The sequence below is a fragment of the Hirundo rustica genome, chromosome Z (genome assembly GCF_015227805.2).
Source record: "Hirundo rustica isolate bHirRus1 chromosome Z, bHirRus1.pri.v3, whole genome shotgun sequence".
Taxonomy (NCBI): domain Eukaryota; kingdom Metazoa; phylum Chordata; class Aves; order Passeriformes; family Hirundinidae; genus Hirundo; species Hirundo rustica.
The window spans coordinates 53,298,072-53,321,820 of NC_053488.1; the positions used below are offsets into that span (position 1 = coordinate 53,298,072).

The 23,749-nt window shown below is 37.9% G+C and overlaps 2 protein-coding genes and 1 long non-coding RNA gene across 3 annotated transcripts in view; 2 read left to right on the top strand and 1 right to left on the bottom strand.

The window, feature by feature from the left end:
• The first annotated feature begins 6,702 nt into the window (after positions 1-6,702).
• LOC120765759 (uncharacterized) lies at positions 6,703-12,103 on the top strand. Its single transcript, XR_005704505.1, has 3 exons — positions 6,703-6,833; positions 9,037-9,107; positions 9,918-12,103. It is a non-coding gene; the product is annotated as an uncharacterized LOC120765759 (long non-coding RNA).
• Positions 12,104-13,309: 1,206 nt separating this feature from the next.
• LYSMD3 (LysM domain containing 3) lies at positions 13,310-18,935 on the bottom strand. Its single transcript, XM_040090993.2, has 2 exons — positions 18,663-18,935; positions 13,310-17,034 (listed from the first exon to the last, which is right to left on the bottom strand). Exons 1-2 carry the CDS (start codon positions 18,933-18,935, stop codon positions 16,426-16,428), a joined length of 882 nt encoding a protein of 293 aa, XP_039946927.1. The 3' UTR covers positions 13,310-16,425.
• A 255-nt stretch (positions 18,936-19,190) lies between these two features.
• ADGRV1 (adhesion G protein-coupled receptor V1) overlaps positions 19,191-23,749 on the top strand; it is a 279,799-nt gene continuing 275,240 nt past the window's right edge. Inside the window, exon 1 of the mRNA XM_058424189.1 lies at positions 19,191-19,542. Coding sequence (XP_058280172.1) covers positions 19,191-19,542 — 352 coding nt within the window. The remainder of the gene's footprint in view (positions 19,543-23,749) is intronic.

A 23,749-nucleotide genomic window follows, 5' to 3' on the forward strand; every position in this document is an offset into this window, starting at 1 on the left:
CTGGATATTTTAAAAACTGTTTTTGCATATTTATCATTCTCGATTTCAAGATTCAAATTAAACAAAACAAAACACCCAACAACAACCCCCTAAGAAAAAACCCACAAGAAACTCCCTCAATCTCCAAAAATACAACCCATAACAATTAATTTAAATTCAACTGGTAGAAACTGAATTGTGTGAGGGCCTGGTTTTAGACAATACAACCTGTTTCCATGGTAATAGTCATAGAAAGGGTGTCAATGTTATTTAAATATCATACTTAATGTAGCTGTAACGTTACCTTGGAAGTGGTTAAGAACGGCAGTACTCTGACTGAAGAGAGAAGGAGGGTTTTTTGAGATAGGTTGGTGAGAATAACTGCTTTTGGCAATTAAGGGTTTAGGAATACTGTGAGTGACTATATAACAAATTTTTATAAATTTGTTTCCTTGATTTTGTGATACATTATTGCAGAAAGATAAAATGAAGTTTTAAAAGGTTTAAGTTTAGATGTAAACATAGTTAATGGGCATGTCAAAATGCAATTAAGTGTACTCAAGAAGTAGTATAGTGCATAGTTGTGCTCTTTGTTTATTAGATATGTTTCTTGTAGCTTTTATTAATATACCTGTATATTTGGTGGATATCAGTACCTTATAAATATTAAACAATTTTTGTACAGAGTACAGACGATAAGCCAGTGCCTCTGAAAACAAGATATGAAGATTACATGTTGGCCTTAAAACAAGCTCTTAGAGAAACTACGAAAAAAATGCCATACTTCTTGATAGCAGGAGATGAACATCAAGGTTTATTTGTGTGCTTTTTATTTGTATTAATATCTTTACTTATTATTCTGTGAAGGCTGATGTAGTGAAAAGCATGTTTTGAGGATGAGTTTCATACTGATAATGATGAAGTAAAAATGGCAGCTTAAGCGAATAGGGATTTTTTCTGCTTTTATACTTACTGAAGTGCTGTAACTGGAAAGCAATTACTGCATGGAAAAGTAAGGTATCAAATATCTGTTCCATTTGGTATAGAGTAATAAACATTTAGACCATCTACATGCAGCCTTTTCAATTATATGCTAGCCAATACAAGACAATTTGGTATTTCTATGTGTTACATATAATTTTTCATCAGAGCAAAGAAATATGTAGTAAATACTAGTGTTAAATTCAGATCTCATTTAAATTGTGTAAAGACATACTCAAAATAATCAATATATTGAATAGATGGAAATTCTAAAAGGTACTAATTTTTTCCCCCTCTAAGTCTATTCAGGAAGTATTAGTGTTACTGACAAGTCTGTTGAAATACAAAGATTGAGGTGAAAATTAGTGATTTATTGAAGTTTTTATCAGAAGCAGAGCTGGATTAGAAGCCAAATCTTGATCTTATTCTGTGGTACCTAAGATTTTTTCTTTTGCTTATACATAACTAAAAATTAATTGCTTTGTTATTGTTTGATAACAATAAATGCTGGAGCTATACTTGATATCCAGTCATACATAATTATACTGTTAAAATTGAAGCTTCCTGGTCAGAAAACTGGGCTAGTGGGAAAGAAGGAAAGTGGAGCAGAAAGACTTACGTGTCTGCTTATCGTACTGTGAGGGTAAATCTAGAAGTCACTGGTGATTATTACTGTGAGAAGTGTTTCTTTTCATTCACGATTTTTTGCCTAGTTTTACTACCTGCTGAGTGCTTATTCTGAATGTTATAAATGGCAAGTGCTGTTACAACTTTATAAAAGCATTTAAAAGATCTGAAGTGGCTAAACACTGGATAATCTTTTCCTTCCTATCCTGAATAATGAGAGCTGACTTAAACTCTAAAATGTAAAGTTTCATTTCCACATGAAATCCATGAGAATATTTTCTGCCTAAATATTCATGATGTTGGTAATGTACAGGTGCATAATCCAATCCCCTCAGAATTTTAAGTTCAATTTCTGCTCATGGTGTAATGGTGAATTCAAGGTGTTTTTGAAACTATGATTTTTTATTTTTTTTTTAATTAGGCTTTGAATGCAACACACCTTATTGTCCAATTGTTTGTGTACTAAAGCCATATATAAATTGGAGCAGTACCGCGCAGTGTGAGCAGTGAACACATTCCCAGACAGATCTTGTGGCTCACAGAAGACAGAGTATTTCCCTTGATCTGCAGCTGGAGTCTAGGTGGTGCAACCAGGTAACACTGGTTATTAGGCAAGAGCAGATCTGATCCTTATTTCTACATCCCTTTATGAAAGAAGAATTTTAAATTACTCTTTTATCATATGTTCTCTTTCATCTTCTGGGTAAACAAGTTTCAGTGGTTTTGGATTTCCATCTCACTAAAGGCTTGCTATGCTCTTGATCTTTGTCAGGCTTGAAATTTGCTATTTCTGTTAGAGGCACAAAAAAGCAAACTGCTGTGTCCGAGAGCCAGCCAGATTTATTTCCAATGAACCAGCTGCTTTTTGAGACAATGTTATCCATCTTTTCTGACTTTACCTCATGACATCATTCTTACTGTGCGCACCAGTATTATATTTGTTCCCGAAATGTTCTTTTTCTGATGGAGAGACAGATACCTCTCTGTTGCTGAGTGTATGCTTAGTATAACTTCCACTTTTGAAAGCTGGTTTTTTTTTTCCCACCAGAACTGACAGTTGCAGGGAAAGCAGATAGACAGCTACTTTATATATTAAAATAACACTTCAAATGTTCGCATCACCTCTGCAAGGGTAAATTGGTTGAGGTATCTTTTTTACTAAATCTTTAATTGTACAAAAGTGCCACATTTGAGGGGGGGGGGTTATAATTACATCTGTGATAGTCTGAAATTTAAAAGCTTGTTTCATCTCAGTTGGAATGAGCAGTTGTCTCTGGAACTGCATTCTGTGGCAAAGGTGGTCTAGCTTTAAGAAAGCTGTAGAGTAGATTATTTTTAACTGATATTTTTTGTTACATCTTGTAAAACTAAGAGAGTTTTATAGGGTGGGCTGTAAGCAGGAACTTCATAAATTGTCTTTGCTACAAGAGTGAATGGGTTGTTATAAAATCTCAGAACAACATCTATGAGCCAGATGGTCCTTTGAAGTGTGAGAAGGGAAACATATTAATTAGTTAGGATGTATTTATCTTTCTTTCATTATTCAGGTAGCAAATGAAAGCCATTATCTCATTTTACCTGGACATTTTGATGTGTTAATGTGCCATATAGCATAGATTTCCATAATTCAATACTAATTTTGAGAGAATAGCAGGCATATTTTATAGAAAGTTCTTTATTTATCTCACTATGTAAGTTATGAATCACTCATATTTTTTTCTGTAGGTATATCTGCCAAAACTGGGTGACTGCCACCTAGGCCGTGGTTTGGAATTAGTTCATTAGTTGTGAGTGGCAAGAGTCAGTCAATGTATTTTTTTACTGATGACATCAGCTATTACTTCTTCACTAAAGAGCCTTGATCTGAAATCAAAACTACTAGTTTGTTTTCCTCTCTTAGCTGATAGTTTCCTACATCTATGAATGCCCCTTGAGACACTGTTATTTTAATTGTAGACTCTTCGTTGCACAGTTTTGAGGTTTTCTGTTTGCTTCATAATAACTAAGTTTAAGATCTAGCTTCATTTATGATGTCTTCTTTTTCCTTGGTGAGTACACAGCTGAAGGATGGGATGCCATGCAGAGAGACTCTGACAGATGGGAGAAGTGGGTGCATGGGGATATAATGTGATTTATATTTGCAAGGTGCTGCACCTGTGTTGGGCCATTGCTAGCAGGTTGTGGAAGGGATTGTTCCCTTCTCCCCTGCTCTGGTGGGACCCCACATGCAGTTCTGCATAAGCTCTGGGGTCCCAGCACAGGAAGGACATGGACCTATTGGAGCAAGTCCAGAAGAGTCCACTCAGTTGATTAGGGGGATGGAGAACCTCTACTGTGAGGAAAGATTGAGAGAATTTGAATTACTCAGCTTGGAAAGGAGAAGGCTTCAGGCTGATCTTATGCAGCCTTCCAGTATCTGAAGGGAACTTACAGGAAAGATCAGGCAATAGCATGTAGTTAAGGGGGAATGGGTTCAAATTGAAAGAGAATAGGTTTAGGTTAGACATTAGGAAGAAATTCTTTAATGTGAGAGTAGTGAGGCACTGGCACAGGTTGTGGATGCCCTGTTTACGGAGGTGTTCAATGCCAGGTTGGACGGGGCTTTGAGTAACCTGATCTAGTGGAAGTTGTCCCTGCCCATGGCAGTGGGGTTAGAAAGAGATGATGTTTAAGGTCCCTTTCAACTCAAACTCTTCTGTGATTCTATGAGTCTGTGATCATGTGCTAGAACTCTTGACTCTAAAGGTCAAAGGCTATCTTTGTTACAATTTTGTAAAATATCTGCAAATATTATCCCTACTTGGGTTAACAGTGCAATCAGATTCAGTAATTTTGTGGATTTTGCAGTTGCATGTGGTAATTTGGCAAGAAAAAATGAAACTGATTGAAAACCACTGAAGTTTTGGTATTGCTTTTGGCATTAGAGATTGTATGTAAAAGTTATTCAGTGTAAATGGATGTACTTACACTGTATGACTACTGTACTATTTACAAAGCATTTCTCAGTTTAGTTCTTGTGCCTGGAAGGAGGTTAAATGGATTAAAGTGTTCAGCTGCTGTTCTGGATAGGATGCAAAGCTTTTCCATTGCAGAAGAACTGAAAGTCTTGGGAGCTGATGATCAGATACAACCTGTAAGACTTGGGAACTTTGAGACTGGGTACTGTTTATGATTAACAAAGTGATGTTAAATGTTACCCACTGGTTTGCAATAAAGGTTTGATTGTGAAACTCTTGAAGAGTAGAGAGTTAATATTACATTTGATGTTTCAGCCTGGTCTCTGAATAAATCTGCATTTAACAATTTCATGCTTTTCAAGGGTAAAAGAATAAATAATATTAATTTTGGAGTTGTTGTGGGTTTGGTTTTTTTTTTTTTTTTTTAACTGTTTGACAACAGGAAAGCATTCAATGTGGGATTAGAACGATATGCTGTATGTTTAGTTATAGGTAAATATCAAGGACTGTGTCTGAACTGCCTTTTAAGTAGTACTACTAAGTATACTAAGTATTTGCTACTGAATAACAGTTCTCTCTGTAGCAATTGAGAGACGGTCAAGAGTACCAAGACAATGAAAAGAAGTAGGAAGCATGGACACCAGGTAATATCTTAGGTTATCAAAGGCTGATTTTCTATGAACCTGTGAAATGTTCTGATCTTTTAAGTGTTTGATTCACTATTTTTCAAACAATAAAAAATGTATGAAATTATTACCAAGTTATATATTCCTTCTAATCCTGTATGTGGAGAGTTATTGCACATGGCATGATTTCAGAACAAGGTGAGTATTGTTTTGTCAAAATAAAATTTAAAAAAAGGAAATAATCTAATTTTATTTATTTACTCAGCTGTAACAACTGATTTGCAGCACAAATGCAAACTTTAGCTCTCACTCTTGTTCTGCTTTTTCCTTACTCACTGCACAGATTACAGTTTTGAACTGGGAGCAAACATTGATGTTACTAGAAATAACGTGATGTCTGTTGTGGGTAACTGTGTTTTATATTAGCCTTCCCCAACCATATCTTTATAGCTCACTACTGCAAACTTAATTACATAATAGTTAAGTAAGTTGAAGAGCCCATGGGCCAATGGAATGGCTGAACTTTATCTCCTTGGGACAGAAGCCAGTTGTCATTATGTGGGTGAAATGACAATCCTGACTCCTGTTCCTCAATTTAAATTACAGCTAGATTTCCCTAAAATGTTGTGCTAAAACATTTTGGCATGCATGTAAATAGGATCAAGCACAAAAGGGGTCCCTTCCTTTCCCTGGTGGCAGGGGAAGGATTACTGCTGTAAATCATAATTTTTGTATATTAAAGTTATTTTCAGTACAGATTGGAGAAGACTCTAAAGAGAGATGAGACCAAAGAAGGCAAACAAAAAAGTATGTTATCCATTTTAAGAAGCAAATATTACATAGTAGTTGAGAGACAGAAGCTGTACTGGAGGAAAAAAATGCTAGAAATGCTCATTAGTCTAAATCATTAAGGCTTTTGGCAGATTTTTTTCTAAATATTTTATTAGTCTGCCTGTCTTTTGTGATTTTTGCTTTGCTTCTGTAGGATGTTTTAACTTACTGGAACAGAATTTTCCTCCTTTTTTCTGTCTTTTGTGTGGATGCACCATATTAACATACAAGATATATATAACTATGAAAAAATTTTTAAAAACACACCAACGTTTTTTGTTTTGAAAACTTGTATCTTTAGTCAGCACTCATCCTTCTATTCAACAGTAACTGGCTGTTCAGGCTTCCTTTGTATTTTGGGTTTCTCAATTATCTTGTTAATGATTTGGCTGACTTTTGCATTTTTTAGTTCTTTTATATGTAATTTAATGTGGGTTATTTTCTATTTTCCCTGATTTTACTTTTTTTAAATGTTCAGGTTTTGTCTGCAGAATTGTGCATCAGATCCTTCAAAAGCAGTTGGAACTGGAAATGGTAGCTCTTACAGGAAAACAGATTTTTATTACACAGGATCTTTTGTTTTTCAGTGTTTTCTAGTATGCATGACTTAAACTAAGTGGCCTCCTGTGAGAAGAAACATTTGGCCTCCTGGTTTTAGCTGTTTATATATAATTGTTTGCTTTCTTGTTCTTTTTCTCCAGGTCTTTCATGTGCCATTTTTCAATTCACAGATAAAAAGAAAAAGGAATGGGAATGTGTGTAGTCACAGAGACTGGCTCAGCTGGAATCTTTGTTCCTTTTTAGAGCATCCTTGAGAAGCATGGTACTGAAGGTAGACTGTAAGATTCAACTGGAAATGAAATATTTATTTGCAAAATCTTCAAAGGTGGGACCAGAATATACATGGGGTTTATATTCTGAAAGAAGAAACCATGGGCTTTTATAAGCCTATGCACAATAGCTCTTGCCCCAAGATCCAGTGAAATAATGAATTACAATTTCTTGTTAAAGTAATGTTGTAATGATCATAAAAAGAGAATCACTGCTCACTGGGGGAATTTTTCTTCCTTTAGTACCAGTTCCTCTACTGGCTCTTAAAAGTACAGTCCTCTACATGTTATAATGACAAAGATCAGCTAACCATCACAATTTGATTTGATTAAAGAATGAGTTCCCCTAAAAGCAAAAAACTTTCAGGATTAGGGTTTTTTGTGGACTCCCGATGATGCATTTAAGGTGTTGGGGGTTTTTTGTTTGTTTGTTTGTTTGGTGGTTTTGGTGTTTGTTTGTTTGGTTTGGTTTGGTTTTTTTTTTGATTGTGGTTGTTTTTGTGGAATCCTGATGATACAGAGTTATATATGGTTCAGGAAGTTTGTTCATAGCTGATCAATGATCCATTAGAGCTCCAGGTACATGTCTGCTGTATTTTTGAGGACAGATAACGTAGGTGACACTTTAACCATGGAGGAACAAAGGTAAAGAAATCAACAGAATTTGCACAGAAATTCAAACCAGGTTCCTACCTTCTGCCTTTTTAGCTTGTAGGAGTGGTTTTGGGATCAGTACAGTTCCATGTAAGGGACAGCTTTACTTTTACACACCTCCCCTCCCTCTTTCTGGTTTCCCTGAATGTTTTAACTGAAGACCTGACTGCTTGCCTTCTCAGTGACAAAACTTTGGGTAGAATTCCACCTCTCCCCAACACTGACCCTGGGCTGTGAAATGCAGTATCCTAGATACCAGCAGCACCTGCTGAAAAAATACGTAACTAAATAAGTAAAGATGTCATCTGGGTTCAGTTGGCACTGTAGATCAGCCACATGCATAGGTATATATAGCACTCAAATGTATGCATTTTAGCCCAAGTACTGCAAGACCAGGTATTTGGAAATTAGATTAGATTGTATGCCATTGCACCTCTAAGGTATCTAATGTAGGGAGCTATTTTGCTTGAACTTGTAACAGTGGATCAGTGTCTCTAATTTTATAAGAGCCAAAGATGCCCAGCTTTTAGAGACAAATCCCACATGTCTGTTTGTTCTGTATGTATTATCTGTAAAATCCTGCAGGAGTTTGTGCAGGGATGATAATTCTGAATTGCACTTTCTGCTCATTCTCCTAAAAAGCCTACTTCATTCTGAATGTGTTTGCTTTGATGCTGTTCATGATTTTGCAGAGCAGTTTGAGTCCCCTGAGCTCTGTGCAGTGCTTTAGTCATATAACCCTTTACTACACAAAACACTCAAATAAACTCGATGTTATTTATGACAAATGCTTTTGATAAAATATAGGTGTTTTCTCAGCAGTTGCTGGTGTTCTGCTTCCTTGAGTATTTGGCTGGTCTTCGGGGAACTTTGGTTTAGGGTGCTACCATTCAAGTAACTTTTACCTGGGTATATGGAATGCTATTTTTGATCTTTACTCCACCATGTAGTTAATCAGGGAGTAACCTGATAAAGATTATGTTAATGAATCAGGGGACTAAGTAGAAATACACAACATAGATTTATTAGATGAGAGCCAACTGTAGTCCAAAAGCCATGTGGCTATAGAAACCACGCCTTCTGTTAGAGCTAATGAACTTCTGCCTTTTTTTTTTTTTTTTTTTACATCTGCTTGTCTGAAGCACCCATCATTAATGTCTTGTATAAAGTTAAAAAAATGAGTTTTTACTTTTCAAGATGATTAAACATAACAAGTGAGATTTTGTTCTAGTTTATTAACATATTTTAAGTATATCGGTGACTAGCACTTTGTGAAGCTGAATGTCATACCTTAGCTCAGCCTTTGGTCGACTACTTGATCAAACTTAATTTCAGACTGGTCTTCTAGGCATCTTTTACATAAATCAGACATTTACATCTCTATGAGTGATGTAGCTCAAAGTCTAAGGTAATTTTAATACAGACAGTATGGGATTTCCATGGCATACTCAGGATGAATTTACTCTTAAGAACAAGTAGAACAAGAGAATTTGCTATTTTTCACATTAAAAAAAAAAAAAAAAATAACAGTGATGTATTTTATTTCACCAGGTGCAAAACCAGAAAAGGCAAAAAAACTCTGAGTCTAAAAGTGATCTGAATGTGATTTTAAAAAAAACAAGGTAAGATGTGCATACTATTTCTAAATTTACAACAGAAATTAAAGGAAAATGAAACCTAGTATGTTTATTAGTACAAATGGAATAACCAGCACAGACTTCTTTTGGTCTCATTTTGTTACTCTGACAGACAACTCTTCTGCAGCATGGGTAAGGACAGAGTCTGGCTCTGGAGAAACGACTTTCTTTGCTCTTGTTTGTACTTGAACACAACAACCAATTGCTGTTCACTGGGTAGCAGTCAGCCTAGTGTGAACAGTAGAGCTACTACTGGAGCTTACAGAAGGGGGAAATGGTGCCAGTGCTTTTAAATCTGTTGTTTCACCAATCTACTGATGTTGGAACTTAAAAAATTAGGAAGTTGAGAAGGAAGAAACATACAGAAATCTAGGAAGTGACCTCTGTTTTGTATGCAATTACTGACCATGTGGCAGTGGGAACCTTTAAGGAGAAATAGCTTTGTATTTTTCTCCTAGTGATCCACAAGTTGTTTGAAGCAGTTATATTATTACCTACAGTATGTGGTATTGCTTTATCAAGTATGATATGGCCTTCTGTCAACTGTTCTAACAGTGGATGGTAAAGGGAAATCATAATTTCAGTTTAGTAGACAGGACATGTTTTTTTGTGGCTGATGCTTGACCTAGTAAATCCTTACTAAGTTCTTGTGCTTCACATCATATTGGTTTAAATATTGACACACAACATTTGCACAACATTGTTATGCTAACTGTCTTGCTGTTAACTGCTTCTTAACTCTTTGGTGGTATGGAGGATATGCTGTTGCTTTAACATGGGATTGCCTTGTGACAGGAGCTAGAAAAGAAGGATGAGGAAGAAAAATCTGAGGATGAGAAAGACAAAAAAACCCACCAAAAACCAAAACCCAAAGAAAGTGAAGATGAAGAAGCAGCAGAAGAAACAGAGGAATATGATGAAGAAGAGCATGAAGAAGAGCATGAAGAAGTATAATGTTAGTTTTCCTTTTTACACAGAGTCAGATTCCAGTCATTTATATTGTGTTAGCTGGTAAAGAAATGTCCCTAGCTCCCAATAAGGCAGAGTTGTTGTGGGAGAAATTATTACATTCATGATTTGTTGCACTACACTACATTGTAAATTTAAGTGAGTGCTCTAGATTTGATACAAAGAACTCTGAAAAAAAGATCTTGTACACAAGAATGTGTTCTGACACAATCAATACACACAATTACTCCTTTTCATCACTAAAACAGCGATGTCTGTTGTTTCATATATATCAGGACTTCATTATAGCATTTTCCTTTTTCTTTCCCAAGAATCTATTACTGTTTTAAAGTATGGGTGCTCAAGTGCAGTTTAAATCACGTTTCTTCTAGAAATTGTCTTCTCTACACGTATGGTGATGTTGTTTTTCCATCGGCTTAGAAAAATTACTACGTCTTCCTGTTTTGAAGATGGAGATGCCTTTGGTGCTTTCAGTTATGACAGTATGATTGAAGCAACATAGTAGCTGTTGTTTCTAAGTGTTAACACTGCTCAAGCCTTACACTACTTGAAGCAAAATTCTGGAGGTAGGCTGAGTATCAACATATTTAATGCAGTTAGCTTAATGCTTTAGCTGTGTTGGTTGTAAGCAGGCTCTCCAAGAACACATTGGAGTTTAATTGTATTGTGCTGTAAAAGAGGACAGGGAATCCTTTTCTTTTCTTTTGCAAAGTGTTTTGCAGATGTGCCTTTTTAAGGTCCTCTGCAATGCTTACTAATAGAGTAAGCTTTATGCCACTGTGTTTACGATGCAAAGGGAAAAAAAAAAAAAGTGTTTTACTTGAAATTGTGTCTAAGCATTTGCACTAGTCAATTCTATACCTTAACAGTAAAGTCTTGAAACAACATAATTTTTGATAACCACTGTAAAAAAAGACATATAGCCTTTATGGACATGAGCTGCTTGTTGGCAGCTGACTCATCTGAAAAACTTTATGTAACTTCTGAGTTCAGATAACTAAAAAATAATTGACAGCACTTTAATATAAACTCACCTGGAAGGACCTTAGTAATACAGATAAACGGCAGTAATTAGTAAAGTCTAGTTAGAAGTAAATAGTAAAGTTTAGTTTGAAGAAGACATTGCCTTTAGCATTTTGGTCTAAAGGAACACATTAAAATATGTTATATTACTTTCTTGAATCAGGATAAATAATAAACAAAGATAATTTGGCTTAGAAAGAATATATGGCAGAACTTAAGAAATTATGGAATCCTGGTTTACACTGGTGCCCTCACTAGTGATGAAAACTTGAACCCTTTGCCTCAGTTTCTCCACCTCTTATGGCAATATTTTCTTACCTCAGAGCTCCTAAGTGAGCTGGCAGATGACAGCTATCTATGTAATTGTTAATGTACTTGTTTATTTTCCTACAGAACAAACTAGACAGAAACAGACAACAAATCAATAAGAAATAAATCCCATAATATAGAAAAGGAATGTGGTGAAGTATTTTAATGCATGATTTAATTAGAAAAATAACAGAATGCCGAGCAAAAGAAAAAGCTGAATGTTTGGAAACATCGTTTTTATTTGAGAACAAACAGCTGTAGCATTGAAAACTTATTACTGAGATTAGACACTTGAAGAACACTGTGACAGCACATTCTCCGTATCTTATTGTCTTTTGATAGTAAAAAAATACTATTTTTTTTTCTTGTTACTACCCCTATTGATTAGGGGGTTTGGTCTTTTTTTGTTCGTTTGTTTTGAGGTTTTATTTTCTTAAAAAAAGTATTTCCCTTCACTGGTGACTGGGAAATAATTCTGCATTATTCTGTGAACTTGTCTGCAGCAAGAATCAGTCCTTCAGGTGCAATTTTCAAGTGTTCCAACAAAATACCTATTATATATAAAGGAAATGAAACTAAAATGCTATGCAGGTCATACCTCAGAGGTTAACTGCTTTTATTTTGAAGTGTTGTTGTAGATTACAATGTGTAATAAATATTCAGCTGCATTGCTCAGGAAATGTATTCTGCCAGTTAATTTCTTTTTTAACATCAAACACATCAGCAGTTGTTTCTTGAATGGGTGTGCCTGTTTCTTCTGTGTGATATACAAAACACAGACAGAAGAACTGAATGAATCAAGTATGGTGAAAATTAATTTTGCTTGCCATGACTGCAAATCCTTTTGCTAGCTGTTCTCCCTGTGCAAGGTGAATGCTGAGATTCCTTGCCCCCTATAAAAAGGAATGCAAATAGATAGCTTTTGTCAAAGATGTAACTATAAAGTTAACACTGGAAAAGAGTTACTGCATGAGTAACAATTTGTTGACAAGTTGTGGCTTGCCTGAACAAGTACAATATCTTATTCTGCAGCACACAGTAATTCTTGAGGATCAATTCAATTTCCCCATTCATCATTCTGCTAATGGGCAACTGCCTTCATACGGCACTGTTGGGAAATACTGCTCTGGTAGAAAATCTGGTATTTTTCTCTGTCCTCCAGAGGGAATTGCCAAGTCTTAGGCTGGACCCTCCAGGATTAGTTTAGCTATGGCAAATCAGGCCATCAATTAGGTACTGCAAGGACACAGATCAGTGCCAAGGCACCTCTGAAAAGCAATGAGATTGTTCTCTTCCAGAGGTGTAATGCTTATACCTCTTTTCAGAAGCTGATTTTCTGATTGCTTAGAATTTATTGCAAGACCATAATGCCAGTAAGACTTACGACTGTTCTTTGGTTTTCAGCATACTTCAAATTTGGACAGGCATATATTCAAATCCTAATTTATAGCACAGAAGTAGAGTATTACTTTCAGTGTCATCTCACCATCTTAAGAACTTCACTGACCCCTCCGTTAGTTGTTCATAACTAAGTTATAACTAACTAGTTCTCTGAAATTTATGCAGAAAAGCTCAAAGTTTACAAGGCATTAACAGAATAAAACATAAAGGCTGCATTTATGGTATGCTACATATGAATGTTATATGCAGCTACTGCCAACAAAGTACTTGCTGGCCAAGGATTTTTATTGTAGATTATACATAAAAATTGGCATAGACGAATACAAGTAGTGGCCTGCTGTAATAAAACATGTGAAGTGTGTAGAACTAAAAATAAATTAGATGCACCATTTTCACTGCAGTCTAAAATAAAAACTTTATTTTACATATATTACTTATATTCTTCTAGAAGCAGAGGAGCAGAAGTATTTAAAATAAGACTTGCATCCTCACTCAGAATTTCACAGTTGTATTTTCAGCCCTTATAAAAATTATAAAGACTGTATGTGAGAACTTACTCCAATGCCTACCAGACTTAAAACATTTAGATTTTATATGATCCAACCATGTAATATGCACTTAAATTTAAAACCCATTTCCTGAACAACATAGTGCAATTAATCCAAAAGGTTATTTACAACTCAATTATTCCACATTTGTGGAGCGTTTGGCTCTTTCGTTGTATACTTTTGGGGTTTCTTTTGTTTATTTGTCTTTTGTTTTGTTTGTTTGTTTAAGTCAGTTTCTAAAAGACTAACTTCACAGATTTTAAGCTGAATCAGATTTAAGTTCCTCACAGAGCAGTCACCCTGTTTATTCAGGGCTGACACATAGTGACAAATTACCAGTTGTACTGTACTTTGGAAAAAAGTTGTAAAGATCCCCACATTCTGCAGAAAGCCAAGCCAGCTGATGGTTGTACATTACCAGGATTAGGAGTCTTGAAAAGAGATCTACTGAATCTTCAATAAAGTTAACTCTAATTAAAATTGTACTGTGTGAAATGAGCTACACGATACATATATAAAAACATGCCAGGCTCTTGGTTAGAATGGAATATAGTCCAATGAAACAGCTGTCCCTTTGTGTTTTTCCAAAGACTGCTTATCAATAACTGAGGTAAATTAAGGCACATCACCCTTAACTCAGTGCCAGTAAGCCACAGGTCTTTGACATTTTAAAAGCCCAAAGTCTAGGACACACTAGAGGACTCTTCATCTGTACCACCACAGACCTCTGTATCCATACATCAACAGGCCAGAGACCTTCCTGGCCTAGTCAAACTACAACCGCAGTTAACTCCACTTCCGCACCAACAGCAATTTAGTAACCACCAGTTCAGGTATGTGCTGTAAATTGAGCTTATGCTGCATCACAAAAATAGCTAATTGAATGTTCTTTGATGAATCCATAAGAAGTGGAAGGATAAAGTATTAGAACTGGTGAGTTTCGGCAACAGAATGATGGGAAAAGAAGCAAAACAATAAAAAGGCTTGGAGCAAAAAAAAAAAAGTTGCATTATATACCAAGTTTCATCCTATATAGAAAACATTTCTTTTTCTATGCCAAAGCTTTCTTGTCTGAGTGAGTCACCTTTGAAAGTTTTAACCATGAGAGTGATATTGCTTTAGCCACCATAAATTATTTTGTGTAACATTTTTTCATATAGCATTAGAACTGCTACCTCAGTGTTTATGCTTGTTTTACTGGTATATTCTCTTATTTGAAAAGATCTTTGAAAACAAGTGTTATGCAAACCATCAAGTTCATGCTGTTTGTAATCCCTTTTCTAGTGTGGAGACTGAGTAGGCTCACTCTCTCCAAAGATGCTCCTTTAATCAAGAGGTTCATCAGTCACAGATCACAATTCAGGTACCTAACTGTACACCATTTTCCTTCAAGCTTTGGCCTGTCTCAATTTCAATCCAATCCAAGTTAGCCAATTCTTGTTTGTACACTTGGCATGCCAGTGAAGACTATCTGCCTCGCTTCTTGGGGCAAGAGGTGCCCCAAAAATAGACAGGGCCTGTCATTACTCTCAGAATCTGACAAAGCATCTTGGAATATCTCAACAGTTAGAACACATTCACTGTGCCAGACTTTTTATACTGTATATATACTTAGTCAAGACACTCATTGGAAAGGTTACAATAGTAGTTTCAAGGATACTGTTTTTCCACTTCCCTCTTTTTAGGTCCTAATCAAGTTTGTTATCTCGGGGTTTGGTAATAAATGTTGTTTTGAACAGGGCAGTGGAATTCTTGCTCCACAAGGCTAATATAACCAAAAGAATTACAGGCACCATCTCAATTTTTATTTAAAAGTATTCTGAGTACACAAGTACCTCCTTTCTGTATGAAGAGTCCAGAGGTGTGGGGTTTTTTATCTTGCAGAATTTTCAGCTGGGGAAGAAAGAGGGGGGAAAACCAAAGCTGATCATGAAACCCCAAAAGAAACATTCAAGAGCAGAGTGGTTAATGAATACACTGACATGTAAAGAACAAGCCTGAAGCTGCAAGTTTTTTATTCTGCTGCAATTTGCTAGCAGGCATTAAATATCATTTGAAGTTTTCTAGGACATTTCAGGAAAAAGTTAAGTGCTTGAGGTTCATGAGCACAAGACCAATATTAGCATGCTCAGTACCCACATGACTGCTGTCTGAAGAATCAGTTGGTCCTGAACTGAGATGAACAGAAGGGGGAAATAAAATAAATCTGTTAGCAGAAAATAAGGACTACCCGGGCAGTTACAGCAAGGTGCCACACTTCTGCTCTTCTTTCATCCTACACACAGGTGACCAGATCAGAATGCAGTCCAGTCAGTTTCCAGCAGGATAACAGGGAATAATGTAAAATTTCAGGAATACTCCTAACTGGACTGTGTTGAGGCACAGAGTCACACAGAGAAAACAAATTATCCTAGTGCCTATACTGAAAAGTACTAAAGAATGGGTTAATCATAGGCACAAGATATCAAGATTCCAGTTTAAGTATTTGCTACTGCCTCTGTAATAGTCAGTTGTAAAAAAGAACACAGTGGAATGATTGAGTTTTAAAAAAAATCTTACTCTGTAAGAAGGATAAAATTATGAGAACACCACTTTAATTTACAACTGTAAACCTGATATTAAAATGCCAAGTGTACTATGAATTGTATAAATACTTTCAGATGTTTAAAAAAGGTAGATATCCCCATATGCCCATTTCTGGGCTGTAAAACACACTCACAGTGACACTCTTTGTGTATTAGTTTGAACTACATTTTTTCACCTCATCATTAATTAAGAAACATGCCTATCAAAATCGAAAAAAGTGCAAAACTTCAGAGATGACTTCATACCTTAATTTACACCCCAATATTGCAAATTCCTCTCTGAGGCATATTCAGAGATCATGTGATCCCCAGAAATATCCTTGTAGTGGAACACTGCCCATAAAGGCAAGTCACACATCAGTACATTTTTTCTCTGCATTCCAAGTGCATTTTGCATTCTGTGGATTCCCCTCTACCTAAGGTTATGTTATGTATCTACAAACAACAGTTGTCTAGAGTCTTCCATTATTAATGCTGAAGGTCTCCTTGATTATCAACCTTCATAATATTTGTTGGATTTATTCCATTTTCTATTTCTTTCTGATGTGATACTGCTGTGACAAACAAATGGGAAGATTCCACTGGAGAATGGTGACTGACATCTGCTTTCACTAGAACTTCATAATACAGGAGATAAAAAACTGGAGTTACTATGCCAATGATCAACATAATCACTACTGCTGTCCACCATCCTATACCCCAGTCTGCTCCGTAGTAAGGATCCTTGCATTTTTTAGTTTTACCATCAGTTTCAAAACAGATCTGTTGGGCTGCTAAAGCAGAAACAACTTCATTCAGATTCTCTCTCTTTGTATCATTACACTTCACTATTTCTTCTATATCTCGATCGACTTCTTTTAAGAAGTTGCCAGCAGTCTCATTAGCAGAGAATTTATCACAAAGAGATGTTTCCTGTACTTCTGGGGAACACAGAGAAGGCCGGAGAGCAGGTCTTCCTTTTGGAGATATGTGGGTTTCAGTCAATACACTGAACTTTTTCACTGGAATTTTGATAGACCTCAGGGCAAAAAAATCTTGATCGTTGATAAGATTGTTAACTCTCTTGATATCTGCAACCTAAAAATGAAAACAAGAGCTAAAACATCATACTCTGTTGAACCGAAACTCTCTTAATAGTACTACACCCTTAAGAAATACAAGTCTTTTGTAAGGAAACCAAGATAAGACCTTTGTTTTTGGCCTACCCAAGCTGGCTCTCCTTTTCCTTATTCTTGCTCAAAATGAATACAATTTTGCTCAAATTAAGTTCAGATTTTAAATCGAAGTCTAAGGCAAGACCTTTGGTTTTTATTACTATTACTTTTTTTTTTTTTCAACTGATACCCATTCAAACAGTATGAAACCAGAAGAGGTTAAAGACCAAATCTAAACAACTTTACAGCAAGAAGGAAATTAATTATGATGCAAAAATGCCCTCACTTCAGATAAGAAGACTGAAAGTCAATTCACTATATATATTTACTTATATATATGTTCAGCTATCAGTTGGCAACTGTCTCTGTGAAATTAATGAGACTTCATCTCACTTTACTTTTAAGTTTTCAAATTATGTAAACTACTATTAATTTATAATTCAGTGAAAAACTTCTGAGTTAGGAGTTATTACAAAGTATGAGTCTGCAATTCATCCAGCCACTGGCATGTTTTTTTGCTGCTTCTGGGGGCTAAGGCAGAAAACAAGTGAAACTTTTAAACTGTCATCTACCTTACCCAAATCAGCTCTTCCTTTTATCTGTTCTTGCTCAAAATGAATCTCCTTTCACTTGCACCAAGTTCAGATTTTAAGTATAATGTGAAACATTCTGCAGGGATTTAAGTGCCCTGGGATAATCACTGGCTTCATTTTCAGATGGTAACTCCCTAACTATAGAAGGTAGTAGGTTCTGAAGCCAAGACTTGGTTAATGAGGCTAAGGTCTGTCATGATTAGGAAATAGTTATGTCAAGACTTTAATATCTAACTTCACAATGGGAGGCCCCCAATTCTATTTCTGCGTGAAGAATTAGATGACAGCATATTCTGGAGGATATACAGATTTTGAACTTGACCTCATGGCACCTGTGCACTTAGCAGTCAGTCCCACAAACACACACAGTTGACCCGTTAAAACTGGAAACATCCACCAAGACCAGTGCCACTGCCTTAATAGTACTGGCAGCAAACATTACTGGGTAGGCATGACGTTGACCAGACTAATGCAAGAACTGAGCTAGAAGTAGTGAGCACAAAGAAGGGTGCACAGGGGTGGAAAGTTCCCAAAAGTACAGCACACTCATGCTTAAAATACTAGGGCAATTTAGCAGAATTCAAAGGAAAAATACGGAGGATTTTTCCCCCCTACTTGGATGGAATTAGGACTCCACACGAACCCTTAAGAGGGTGTTCACCAACGCTCTCGTCACCCAGCCCAAAAGCGAGGATGGCACTAGATGGTACCGACCTGGAGCACAGCTTTGAATGTAACACGTACTCTGAGAGAGTGTCACAACCAAAACTATGCACTTGTTTCTCACACTTACATTAATTTTAAGGGGAAAAGCCCACGGAAGCGGAACCCTGCTCTGCAACACGAGCAATCTGACGTCATTTTCCACTTTTGAGAACGCGGCGTTTCCCACGCGCTGCTTCCGCAAGCAGCCGGCCCGGAACCGGCCCCGCGGGGCCCGCGCCGCGCTGGCACTTACCGAACAGCAGAACTGCAGCGCGATCGCGTTCAGCGTGTCCCCTTCCCGGATGTCCTTCGTCAGCAGAACGATATCATCCAGCCTGTCCCTCGACGCGCTCCGCCGGACCTTCTCCCTGCCCCGCGGCCGCAGTTCCGACACCTCGCCCTCCTCCTCGGGCCCCTCGCTCTCCGCGCTCACGAAGGGGTACAGGTGACCGCCGGCGAGCGGCTGCGCCACGGCGGGCGGCTGCGGGCCGCTGCCGGCGCCTCTGCCTGCGCCTCTGCCGGCCATGCTCCGCGGGTGGCCCTGTGGAGCGGACCGCAGGCGTGGCGCCCTCCGCGGGGAGCCCCACGCCGGCCCCTCCTCCTCGCCCACGCCCAGCTCCCTCCCGACGCAGCAACCGCCGGCCACGCCGCCGCGGGGAGGTGAGAGCAGAGCACTGCACTCCTGCCCTGCCCTGCCCTACCCGGCCGGGCCCGCCCCGCCGCCCCGCTCCGCCCCGGGCCGCGTCTCTACTTGTACCCGCTCCGCATGGGACCCGCCGCGATGGCGGCCGTGCCGCCACGTCCGCAGCGCCGCCACGCCCAGGCGGCGGCCGCGCGCAGCCCCGAGGGCGGAGGTGGCGGGAGGCGGCCCCGGGGCTCGGCCGTGGGGAGTCCTGGCACCGAGCCGCTCCCGACCGCTCCGGCACTGCCCGGTATTCCTCCGCCCCGCCCCGCGCCGCTCCGCCGCGGCCCAGAGTGCGCGGTGTCTGAGCCGCTCGGCGTTGGAGGCCGAAGCGCGGGGCCGGCGCTGCCGGGCGAGAAAGTGCTTCACCCCCGCCTTTCTCCCGAGCCGCCCGTGTGCTCTTGCTGGTCCTCCTGGAGAAGTGGAGTCTGCTCAGATAAACTAAGTTGCTGTGTGTTTGGATCAGCGAGGGTGTTATTCTGAGACGCTTTTTGCCTAGCCTTCGCAGCTGCTCTCCACGTTCTGTATCTTAGTCCCGCCTGGCTCTTACCACCTTCCTGCGCACTCAGAAGCTGCCAGGCAGTTTCTTTATATTACCTTCACACCGGTCCCCTCAGGACTAGTGCTGCAGAGGTACAGAACTACAGCCCGCGCTGATCATTCTCACAAGAGAGGTACCACAAATTAAACCCTGAAGATATTTCAACTTTTGTTCCTTCCCTAGTAGAATCGGTTTTACTCAGCAGCTTTTGGGGTGCTGAGGCAAAAGGCGGATATCCTAGTCTGACTGTTAAATTTAATCTAATGTATCTTTCTCCTGACACAGCCTTAGGGGGATGTTTTGGATTACAGCAGGAGCAAGAACAGTATCCTTAAAAAACCTTGACAGCTCTAAGGTTAGGCTAAATATTTCGGGGAAAAAAAAAAAAAAAAAGTTGAAGACCAATGTGTTTGTAGGTCTGGTTCCTAAACAGATTAATCTTAAGGTAATTTTAAAATAGGGTGGCATTTTTCCATTTGTTTTTGAGCCTTGCTATACAATGTTTCCAGACTTTCCAAAACAACCGAAGTGGTTACAAATGTGCTTGACATTGAATAAGACAGGTTTTTTTGGTTTTGTTTTTTTGGTTTTTTATGGCTTTACTTTTGAAAACTAGATGACTTGAGCCTGAAGACATAAAAATAAGAGCTAACAATTCTGTTGCTTTATGAAGTGTCACATCCACGCCTACAGAAGCTTTATTGAAGCCTCATTTCCAGATACTGTAAAACAAACTGTGAAGGTACATTGAATTCTTGTGCCTCAGCCTATTTTATATATATATATATATGCGTGTGTGTGTGCATATATGCATGTATGTGTGTGTATATATATATCACACACATACATATATTTATCTGTATCTACCTTAAAATAGTATTCCATATGGATCAGTTAAAATAAAGGTATTCCCAAGATTGTCTAGGTACTCCCTAGCCAAATGGCATCAACAAGAACAGTACATTTCTCTCAAGAGCATGGAGGTTTGCCTGAAAGAATAGAAATTTTCTCAGGTACAGAAGTCAGCACAAAATGACAAGCTGGCTATTTCATGCAGGTCTGATCACTGTCCTTTGTGAAGAAGCATGGAATAGTACTAGCATTTAGCTGTGATTTCGTTCCTGCAGGAATTTTGGCCTACTTTGTTGATGCTAATTTTCAGGCTTCCTTATTCTGCATTTGTTAAAATAGCCCAGTGTCGCTAGAGGACACAGCCAAGTTCAGGGCAAAAAGAAAGGAAGTTTATTTACTTGACCTCGCTTATATAGTTTCTGGACAATGACCAGGGATTGGAGAATAATTGGCTGCCACCCCTCCACCCCACTGGCCAGACTAGCAGCCCATCAATTGTCCCTCCTCAGAGAGGAATGTGAAAACAATCACTTTGTTTATATTACAATCCATGAGAAGCTCCACTACAAATATGTAAACAAATCAGAAGGCTAAAACTTAAGGTAACAGCCCAGTGGATACCTAGTGTAGTTAAAATTTCCTCAAACCAAAGATTCTTACAAGTCCAGGCACTTTCTAAACCATTTAGTAGCCTAGCTAAGGGTATTTTCTTGATGCTTGGACCTACATAACATTTTCCTTGCTGGCTGTTTCAGGTGTAATTAATTGTGAACAGTGTGGTTCCTCCAAGACAGGCAATGTCTTCTTTCTTAGCATCTTCCCAATCAAAGCGTGCTCAGAAATAAGCTTTCTATTTTTATCATGGGTCAGAAGCACATCTTGTGCTGATTAACACAGCTGCACTGAAGGCTTAGATACAGCCTCACATAGAGGCCACTATCCAGCAATGACAAGTTTGAATTGTCAGATTACATGACAAATGTGTGAACGTATTTTAGGAGTCCCAGAATGATTTTATGTCTTTCTGGGGATGCCAGATGTGAGGAGAAAGACCCTTCCACAACTGTATTTCTGGAAAGAGCAATGTTGAAGATGACAAAATTGAATGAGTTTCCTGTAAACAAAGTTTTTCTTGTGGGATCTCAAACTGAAGAAAATTAATTTTAACTTAGTGATTTAGGATTTCATCTATTAAGAATGCCATGTCTGGCAAGGAATATTTGCAGCACCACGCAGTTCTGGGGTTTTGTTGTTGTTGGGGTTTTTTTTGTTTGTTTGTTTTGTTTTGTTTCATTTTTTAAGAAGGCTTTCAGTAATAGAAGTGAAGTAACTGCAGTTATCTGTAGCTGGGAAACTGATGACTCAGACCCTATTCATGCATTTGAAAGACTTTTATGAAACTCATCAGAGCCGTGGATCTGTAGAGGAATTTGAAGTCAGACTTCATACACAAGGATTCCTGCAATGGTGTCTAATGATTGTACCATAGCACACCACTAATGGAATACCCTTTTGGAGGTTTTCTTTAATCTTGGGGTGGTTAATCTACAGCAAAGATCAGGAATAGGGAATTTCACCATTTCTTGTATCTACAGAGGTGTATCATCAGGTTAAAAAAGAACTGCTGAAGCAGCACTCTGCCTTAGAAGGGGAAAGAAAGTATGGGAGTTTGCTTTGACCTTGCTACACCCCAGTGTGTAACCATTTGTAACTGGTGACATTTTCCCATCAATAACAAAAGGGTATATTCCAAACTCGATGAGCAAGACTAGAGCTGCATAGCTCCCATGAATGCTAATAGGAATACAGCCTTTCTTTATTCCCATGTAAGTTACTTTGCATATCCTAATAGTACATTCTCAATGAGCAGCAGGGTCAGTGTTAATCACACCATGGCATTCCAGCAGCATCTGCATGGATCTGTACCACATTCCTCTTGGTCATGTTATTTCTTGTGTGGCCTGATCAGAGTTAGGAAGTTAAGTATACATGTAGAAATATTAGGAAGATCTTAAGAAATTATTAGAAAGGAGTTATAATGAAGTTGTAGAAGGGTTGATATAACTTGTTAGTAATTTTTTATTAAAATCCCAAACATATTCTTTCCATCTCGAAGTTACCCCCTGTCATGTGCTGCCACTGTTTTTGTAAGTCATTCTATGATTTGGTACCACCAGTCTAGATTTGCATTTAGATAGCTAGTTAAAGTGTCTAAATGTATGTTGACTTGCTTGAATGACATGATAAATTATGACTCATTAAGAGATTCACAGAGAAATTATATACAGCCTTTGTCTGCCTCTGCTTCCCTGCTTGCTAATTGGGAATAGTAGAAAAATTGTAGGAAATAGTAATGTTAAGGTAGCTCTGCAACTGCAGTAAACACCAGAGGAAGTTATTAAGATATGTCCATAAGATGCAATAAGAGGAATTTCTTAAGATCTCTATAAAAGCATGCAGAAGCAAATTATGCTAAATCTACAGACACTGCATAGGCTGTTCTCCAGTGGAAATATTTGCATGTATACATTCAGCAATTATTATAGAATCATTTAAGTTGGAAAAGACCCTTAATATCACTAAGTCCAACCATTCATCCTCAAAACTACCACACACCCTTTTTAGTTAGCAAGGCTCCGACAACAAAAAAGGGTTAAAAATAACCAGAGAATTTAATTGTTTAATTTATTATTGTTATGGTTTAAGTGACAGTAAATTAAAACAAACAAACAAAAAACCCACAAAACACAAAACAAAGAAAAACAAACAAACAAAACAAACCAAACAAAAACCCCCCAGTGGATCAAGACTGTATTTTCCCTATGCAATATTTTACATATTTGCTGTTCCCCTTTGGTTACTTGACAGGAATCAGTAAGTTTTTAAATTAATTGTATTAATTTAAAATTAATTTAATTTAATTCATAATAGAAATATGCTATGTGCCTTCCACAATGCAGCCAGTAGGGTGCATTGACTGTTTGATGTTTTATTTTCAAAAACTGTAAATAACTGAATATTTGTTTCTGACTTACTGCTTAAGTACCCTCTGAATAAGAAAATTTATCAGGCAGTCCATTCAGTTATGGTAAAAAGTATGGAAAAATGCAGTATAGTTTCTTGAAAATTTCTTTCAAATTGTTCACGGATGGATTTTGATATTAGATTTGAAATTCCTATCTATTGATGAATAACTATTTTGGTAGTGTAATAATTGAAATTATTTTTGCGGTGGGTTGTGGTGGGATTTTTTGGTTTGTTTGTT

Excerpts from the sequence above, each read along its gene's own strand:
- LYSMD3 (XM_040090993.2), bottom strand. The coding sequence starts at position 18,935 with ATGGCCGGCAGAGGCGCAGGCAGAGGCGCCGGCAGCGGCCCGCAGCCG. Across the intron at positions 17,035-18,662 it reads CGCTGCAGTTCTGCTGTTCG|GTTGCAGATATCAAGAGAGT; the intron begins GTAAGTGCCAGC and ends TTTCATTTTTAG.